This window comes from Silurus meridionalis, chromosome 23, assembly GCF_014805685.1.
Source record: "Silurus meridionalis isolate SWU-2019-XX chromosome 23, ASM1480568v1, whole genome shotgun sequence".
Lineage (NCBI taxonomy): Eukaryota > Metazoa > Chordata > Actinopteri > Siluriformes > Siluridae > Silurus > Silurus meridionalis.
Genome location: NC_060906.1, coordinates 3,419,957 through 3,428,558, shown reverse-complemented (window position 1 = coordinate 3,428,558; position 8,602 = coordinate 3,419,957). Strand labels below are relative to the sequence as shown.

The 8,602-nt window shown below is 40.3% G+C and overlaps 1 protein-coding gene across 1 annotated transcript in view; it reads left to right on the top strand.

Annotated features, from left to right (window-relative positions):
• Positions 1 to 1,125: 1,125 nt before the first annotated feature.
• The window catches only part of LOC124376847 (ribonuclease inhibitor-like), a gene marked incomplete at its 5' end in the record, with an annotated part of 67,355 nt that continues 59,878 nt past the window's right edge, over positions 1,126 to 8,602 (top strand). The window contains one exon of the mRNA XM_046836149.1: positions 1,126 to 1,277. Within this exon, the coding sequence (XP_046692105.1) occupies positions 1,126 to 1,277 (152 nt within the window). The remainder of the gene's footprint in view (positions 1,278 to 8,602) is intronic.

Below are 8,602 nucleotides of genomic sequence, written 5' to 3'. Positions count from 1 at the left end.
TGTAAAGTGAAAGATCTGAGGTAAGATCATCTCTCTGAGAGACACAAGAACTCACTAAAAGCTGCAGTGAATTGTTGTATACAGTGTTGTTTTTCAGGTGAAATTTGCTGTAGCGGTACAACATCCAGAACAAATCTATCAGTAATGAAACTTCTCACTTCCACTAATCATTAATGCACTGAGAATTAGATCCATGTGTGAATAAAACTCCAGTTAAACAGAGAGAAAGAACCTGATTCATGACTTTGTACAGAAAGCAGCAATACCTTTACACCTCTTGTACACATAATGACAGGAATCTCAATCACAGCAATAATCATTGGTCAGGTTTAATATGATCTTGTGATTGGACAAGAGAAGGGAGACGGTCCACCATAACACACATATCATCTTCAAATCATCATCATTGCTTTTTCAACCTGTTTCTAGACGTCTTACCATATTATTCTTCATTGTCAGAGATTCCTCTCTGCTTCATTTGCAGAATGATGAAGTGTGTCAGCTTGCATTGCTCTGGACTTCCCAGTTCCATTCTCTGTTTCTCAGAGCGACGTGTGTTTGTGCTGCTGCTCTCCTTCATCTCATCTTCTTTTACAACTTCTTTATTGAACTGCAAATGTTTAAGATCTTCTAAGAGTAAAAAATCCCACTTTTACTTCTGTTTTTTCCTCCACATTCATTTGGTCATTAGTGCTGCTCTACTTCTAATCCCCTGCTGTGAAAATGAGCTGAAATACACCTTACACTGCCACCTACTGGTCATTTACTGCAGTTTTCTTGTGTCAGCAGTCTGAGATGAATCAAAGTGCAGTACAAATATTTATCTCTATTAAATCATCTTTAAATTTATTTATTTTCATTGATAAATTATATATTTTTGATTTACTTTGTACGTCCTGGAGAAATCTGCTGCAATTTATTTTACACAAATTTAGTCCATTTTGTAGTCAGGCAACTCACACTACATGACTGTCTAGACGAGGACTTCCATCAGTGTCTGTGACTGGTTCTCACACCAACACTGCAGGAACAAGGGAGAACACACAGGATGTGTAATGTGTAGAAACTGAGAGAGTGAAGTGTGTGTCATTGTGTATCTGCAGGTTGTGTGATTGTGAAGTATCAGATGAAGGCTGTGCTGCTCTCGCTTCAGCTCTGAGATCAAACCCCTCACACCTGAGAGAACTGGATCTGTCTGGGAATAAAGTAGGAGACTCAGGAGTGAAGTGTCTCTCTGCTGTACTAGAGAATCCTCACTGTAAACTGGAGATAGTGAGGTAAGATCATCTCTATGAGAGTCACATGACCTGCTCCTCAGTAACACACATTCTCTAATAGTGACACTGAAGCAGAGCTTTTAGGTTCAGCATCAATGTTCTGAGGAGGAACTTTATAGTTTTATTCTTTTAGTTGTGTTTGTTAGTTTAAATGAGTTTTGAGTGACCACACACACACACACACACACACACACACACACATACACACACACTCTCACTCTGTCTCTTTCGCACACACACACACACACACACACACACACACACACACACACACACACTCACGCTCTCGCTCTCTCTTACTCACTCACTCACCCTCTCTCTCTCTCTCTGCGCATGTGCGGGGGAGTGGCGTGTAGAGCATGAAAGCGGTTGGCGTTTTCGGTGATTTTGGCGATTTTTCGCAAATTATTCCTTTAAACATCTAGGAACAATTTCGTGTGTGTGTGAGTGTGTGTGTTTGTGTACCAGCATGCCTGTGCACACGCAGGTGGGTGTGTGTGTGAGTGAGTGTGTGTGAGTGAGAGTGTTTAGCATTGCGTCTTCAAACGCGAGGTTGTTTGAAAGTTTGACTCGCCGACACGGTGTGCGGGTGGTGTGTAGGGCGAGTGTAGAGGAATGTGTATAGCGGTTGGTAATGTGGTGGGGTATGAGAATATTGTCTCTGCCTCCCGAACAAACAGTGCAATTGTTGTGTTTCTGAATAGTGTTGAAAGAGTGACTAAACTGATCCAAAATGGAATTGTTGTAAATAATGAATGCATATTGGTTTTTCCCCTCAGTTCTCCTGATAAAAAGGTGTTGCTATCGAATGTTCCTTCTTTTATTAGTGATGAGGCAATTGTGAAGGAGCTGTCTCGGTACGGGCAAACCGTCTCCCCAATAAAGAAAATCCCCCTCGGCTGTAAGTCCCCACTAGTTAAACACTTGGTGTCCTTTAGGTGGATGGTGTTTATGGTTCTGAATGAAGGTGTTGAGGAATTAAATGTGGTTCCCAGGTTTAGGGTTGATTGGTTTGACTACAACATCTTTGTCTCCACCGATTCAGAAATAAAATGTTTTAAATGTGGTCAGTTAGGGCATCTTGTGCGCGCCTGTCCTGAAAGACTCCAAGCGAATGGGGCAGGAGGCAGCTGAACCTGCTGGAGTCGTTCCCCCTGTGGCTTTACCTCAGCTTGCTTCTGAAAGCCCCATAACTGCTGCCAACTAAAATGAAGAAACGAGGTAGGGGACAGGGAAAGAAGCAGGCGAAGAAAGACATGAAGGTGGATAAACCCGAATCAGACAGCAAAGACACAATGTCTGATTCAGTCTTTAATCTAGACTTTCAGAAGGAACCGTTAAATGTACAGTGCCCTCCACAATTATTGGCACCCCTGTTTAAGATGTGGTCGTGGACTTCAAAAAATTCACCTTTTTCTTAAAACAACATAGAACCCAAATGCAAAAAAAGAGAAAAATCCAACCTTTTATTTAAGTACATTACTTTGGTGGTAAAAAAATCACACATTTAGAAAAAAAAAAAACTTGAAATCATGTGTCCCACAATTATTGGCACCCCTAACAATTCCTCTGAAAAATTTATTTATTTATTTTTTTTTATATATTTTTCTGTAGTTGCTAAGGTTGGTCAGGGTATCTAGGGACTTTTAATTAGTAATTCATGATTTCCTGTTTCCCCGGGGTATAAATATGACGTGACACAGAGGCCTAATTCTCTTACCCATTTGTCAACATGGCAAAGACAAGAGAACACACCATTCAAGTAAGGCAGATGTGTGTCGACCTTCATAAGTCAGGCAATGGCTACAAGAAAATAGCCACTCGCCTTAACTTGCCGGTATCTACAGTCAGAGGAATCATTAAGAAGTTCAAAACAACTGGAACAGTGACAAACAAGGCTGGAAGAGGTCCCAAGTTTATCTTGCCACAAGGCACAGTGAGGAGGATGGTAAGAGAAGTAAAAAAATTTCCCAAGCTCACCGTCACAGAATTGCATCAAAGAGTGGCATCTTGGGGTCACAGAGTCTCCAAAACAACCATCAGACGCTCTCTACATGCCAACAAGCTGTTTGGGAGGCATGCAAGGAAAAGCCTTTTCTCACTAACACTCACAAACGTAAACGTCTGGAGTTTGCTAAGCGGTACTGGGACTTCAACTGGGATCGTGTGCTTTGGTCAGATTGAGCTTTTTGGCAACAAACACTCTAAGTGGGTCTGCCGTAAAACAAAAGATGAGTATGCCGAAAAGCACCTCATGCCCACCGTGAAGTATGGTGGAGGATCTGTGATGCTGTGGGCCTGTTTCTCTTCCAAAGGCCCTGGGAACCTTGTTAGGGTGCATGGCATTATGAACGCTTTGAAATACCAGGATATTTTAAATAAAAACCTGATGGCCTCTGCCAGAAAGCTGAAGATGGGTCGTCATTGGGTCTTTCAGCAGGATAATGATCCAAAACATTTGGCAAAATCTACACAAAAGTGGTTCAGCAGTCACAAACTCAAGGTCCTCCCATGGCCATCTCAGTCCCCAGACCTAAACCCAATCGAAAACCTGTGGGGCGAGCTAAAGAGAAGAGTGCATAAGAGAGGACCCCGGACACTAGATGATCTAGAAGTATTGTGCAAAGAAGAATGGTCAAAAATCCCTCTCTCTGTGTTCTCCAATCTTGTGAAATGTTATAGAAGGAGATTAAGTGCTGTCTTGTTGGCAAAAGGAGGTTGTACAAAGTATTAACATCAGGGGTGCCAATAATTGTGGCACACATGATTTCAAGTTTTTTTTTCTTTTCTAAATGTGTGATTTTTTTACCACAAAAGTAATGTACTTAAATAAAAGGTTCGATTTTTCTCTTTTTTTGCATTTGGGTTCTATGTTGTTTTAAGAAAAAGGAGAATTTTTTGAAGTCCACGACCACATCTTAAACAGGGGTGCCAATAATTGTGGAGGGCACTGTATTATATAGCGCTGAGGACATAAAGTGTTTAAGAACCACCAAGTGGCAAAAAAAACATATTAGTTGAGGAGTTTTTCCCAGACCGCCAACAGTTTGTCAACGATATAAATCACTTTAGAAGAGAAGGAGCTTTTACTGATCAGGAAATCTTTTGGTTAAAAAAGCTGATAAATTTCGATAGGGAGAACTCTGATTAAGACTGATAGTGTGCGGTGTTTTATTTTCAGTTCTTTTAGCATTTGTTTGTTTTACTTTTATTTCAAGTTGCGAGTTTTAATATTAATGGAGCGAGATATTATGGAAAAAAACAAAGCTTTATGAGTTTATAAGACAGAAACGTGTTGATGTTGTTATGCTACAGGAAACCCACAGTGACAGCAGTAATGCTGCTGATTTGGTGAAGCAGTGGGACTGGTTGGTGATTTTAAGCCAATACACATCACTTAGTGGTGGTGTTACCCTGCTTTTTACTTGTAATTTTATTCCTGTTTCTTACAATGCAGAAAGAAGTCTTAAACGGGAGGCTTTTAAAAGTAAATGTTTTTTATGAGAATGAGGTTTTTATTTTTATCTGTGTGTATGCTCCCACCAGTGCAGTGGAGAGAATGAAGTTTTTAGATAAACTTAACAATGTTAGTTTAAACTGCAGCACTGCAGAGTTTTTAGATTTGGGAGTAGATTTTAATTGTACATCAGACAATTTGGACTGAAATCATGCAGAGCCTCATGTAGCTTCTGTCGAGAAAAAATATTTAATCAAACTTATCTAGCATGTGTTATAATCAAACTAATATTAATCCAACAAAATTAACTTAATAATCAATGTAGAACTTATTAGATACAATAGAAGTAGTTAAATAAAACCTATTTAGCCTGTATGTTAAACTTATATAACCTATTTACACCAAGTATAAGTAACATACTAATAATAAGGCATTTATGTGTGAGAGTAGAATAGAGTCTGACTGATGTTATGAGTGTGTTGAATAGACAAAGAACAAAGACAGCATTTAGGAGATCTAAGCAAGTTTATTGGGATAAAAAAGCTTGTGGGCTTCTGCAGCTGCAGAAGACATGAGGAAGTATTCTGGCTCCGAGTCCGAGTTTGTGTCTATTATATGTTTGACTTTTTTTTTTAATTAGGTGAGCAACATTGGGAATTCTCTGAACAAAGAATCCACCCGCGATGTGTCGTCTTGGAGATGGGGTCTGAGTTACGTCTCTGTGACATATAAAGAAATATTAATAAAAACCAGAGACAGTACAGCTGGACCCAATGCATAGACAACACACTCTCCCTGCCAAGGTTAAATCGATTTTATTGTTTTAAGCATCAGCTAACTTTTTTTACAAGATGTTCTGTTTTTCCAGTAGGCATCTCTGATCACTGTATGGTTCAGTGTACCATCAGTAAAAAGAATATAAAACCTAAGATCGCCTACTGACATCTTAACACTGAGTCTTTTATTTTTTTATGGAATTGTTTTAAACATGAGAAGGCAGCTTTTAAATCTATACAGCAGTGGTGGGATGTGACAGAGGCACAAATAAAAAATTTCTGTCAACAGTACACTCTCAAGACTGGTCTGATTTTCCTAGACCAGGTAAAGGCTTTTGACCAAGTTAGTGCCAGTCCCAAGCCCGGATAAATTGGGGAGGGTTGCATTAGAAAGGGCATCCAGCGTAAAAACGTGCCAAATCAAACGTGCGGAGGATCCGCTGTGGGGACCCCTAACGGGAGAAGCCGAAAGAAAGTTTAAAGGTTGAGCATGAATACTTGTGGAGGGTGCTGGAAAGCTTTGGGTTCAACCCTGGTTTCATAGCCATATTGAAGGTGCTGTACAGTGAAATTGAGATTGTACTAAAGGTTAATGGTGGTTTATGTGCCCCTTTTAGCATGTACAGAGGGATCAGCCACGTCTGTTACCTCTCAGGAATGCTGTAGACTCTTGCAGTCAAACCTCTTTTAATCAATCTAAGGAGTTCTCTTTCTGGTTTTGATATTTCACGTGCAAATGCTTCACTTTACCTGTCAACGTATGCAGATGACTTGGCAGTAATGGTGGGATCCCAGTCTGATGTAGGTGTTTCAACTGATGTTTTAGGAAGCTTTCAATTTTTATAATCAGCAAAAGTAAACTGGGGAAAAAGTGAAGCAGTTTTATTTGGGGAGTGGGGAGGTGGGGAGCCGACACTCCCAGTAGGTTTGGTGTGGAAAAAAAGGAGGTTTTAAGTACTTGGGTGTCTACCTGGGGAGTGATGAGTTTTTAAATAAAAACTGGGAAGGCACTGTAGAGCACATCAAGGGCAGACTGAGCAGGTGGAAGCGGCTGGTTCCAAAGATCGCTGGTGATAAACAACCTGGCAGCGTCGTCTTTGTGGAACAAGCTGGCATGTGTGGATCCACTGCCAAACCTGCTAGAAAACATCCAGGCCCTGCTCGTTGACTTCATCTGGGATGGTCTGCACTGGATTCCGCAGAGTGTCCTCCATCTGCCCAAGGAGGAAAGGGGGCAGGGGCTGGTCCATCTCACCAGCAGGACAGCAGCCTTTCGCCTGCAGTTTATCCATAGACTCTTAACCAGACCCAGGATCCTGGTATGGAGGACAGCAGCACATGGCAGGAGAAATAAGGCCGGACAGCACTTTGTTTTTAACGGACATAAGCATTCTGAATGTTACTGAATTACCAGTCTTTTACCGCAGACTTTTAAAAAAATGGACTAAAAAAAAAAGCATTAAGGGCTGTGGAACACTACACTGGCTGCTGGAGGAGCCCCTGGTCAATGGGAGTGGGCTGGACATTTTCGGTGTGACCACCCCACACTGTCCAGATCCATGATTTCCTCAAGGATTGGAGCTAGTGAACGTCACAGGGACAGACCTGTCACGACGGGAGGACCTGGCTGCACGTATAGGACTACGGTCCCTGCGCATCTCTAACCAGCTCCTACACCGATGGAGGTCTACACAAACAGCGGAGGAGCGTGTTCAGCTGAAGGACTATAAAATCGGCAAAAGCGGTCCTGCAGAAGAGGAACCCTTTCCCACGCCACATCGCTCCTGACCTGGCCTCCTCCTGGAGCGCAGGGGTGAATGGAAGATGAACTTTGGGACAGTGACAGGGAAGCTGCTCTACAGGGCCTGTGTTAGTTTTAAACAAGAAAAAAATAAATGGGAGGGTGGACTCCCAGTGGAGAAATGTTTTTGGTTTAACAATGATATTAAACCAGAGTGGAGACAATAAATATAAAATTTCTCATGAGCAATTTTTGAAGGGGGACACAAATAATACAGTAAAATTGTACTTACAGTATAAAGATATGTCTCCACAGTGAAAAACTTTGGTTTTTTTTTAATTATTATTGTAGCATGGAGACAGCGTCAATTACAATGTTAATTCAAACTGCTTTACATAAATTCAGTAAAACTATCATAAAAAAATCACAACAATGAAAACAAGGAATTAAAATAAAGGTTTAACATTTTATTTACAAATTAATTAAGACACTTAAGAACAGAATAGAAATTGATTATACATAAAATACAGTGGGGTTAGTTCAGACATAGCACAGTGCTCATTTAGTAAATGCAAAGATAAACATTATGCTAATTGTGTCCGTTAATGTTAAGTTGACATTATACCAATTCATCCCAAATAAAACACTGCATGGGAAACGGTTTGGTGTGTTAGTGTCAGTGCACTATGCTACAAGCTATTATACACAAGCTAACGTTCACTAGATAAGTCATGTTTTAATAGAGCAGATTCATGGGAAACTACATCGGAAATCAGCATTTTTGCTGAACTAATTTATGAAAGCGTCTGCATCAACTACATTAAAGAAAATCGCTTTATTTAAAGTGAATAAAATACCATAGTTAATGGAGCTGCAGACACACATCTGACTCGTGTGTGTAATGTAGCGAGATGAACTGGAAACGCAGGCAGTGGGTCAAAACACTGTGAGGAAGGGGAGGAGAAACTCAACTGTTTCTAAATGAACAATTATTTAGGTATACATACATATATTTTTCATATAATAGAGAATACATATAATAAGGAGTGCAATTTTTTTAAATAATAATTTTTTTGGGGTGACAACCCTCGGATAGGGGGGGATTTACGCCCATGGAGACACTGTACAAACCACCATTACCTAAAAAATCTGCCGACATCCAGTGGAGGATTTTACACTGCATTATCTCTGTAAACTCTTATTTCTATTTTTAACCCCAATGTTTTACAAGACTGTCCATTCTGTTCACAGAGAGAAACTGTTTTTCATGCTTTTATACACTGCTTCAGGTTACAGTCACTTGTTATGTTTTTATATGTTATTTTAAGTTCCTGGAATGTGACTTTTACTC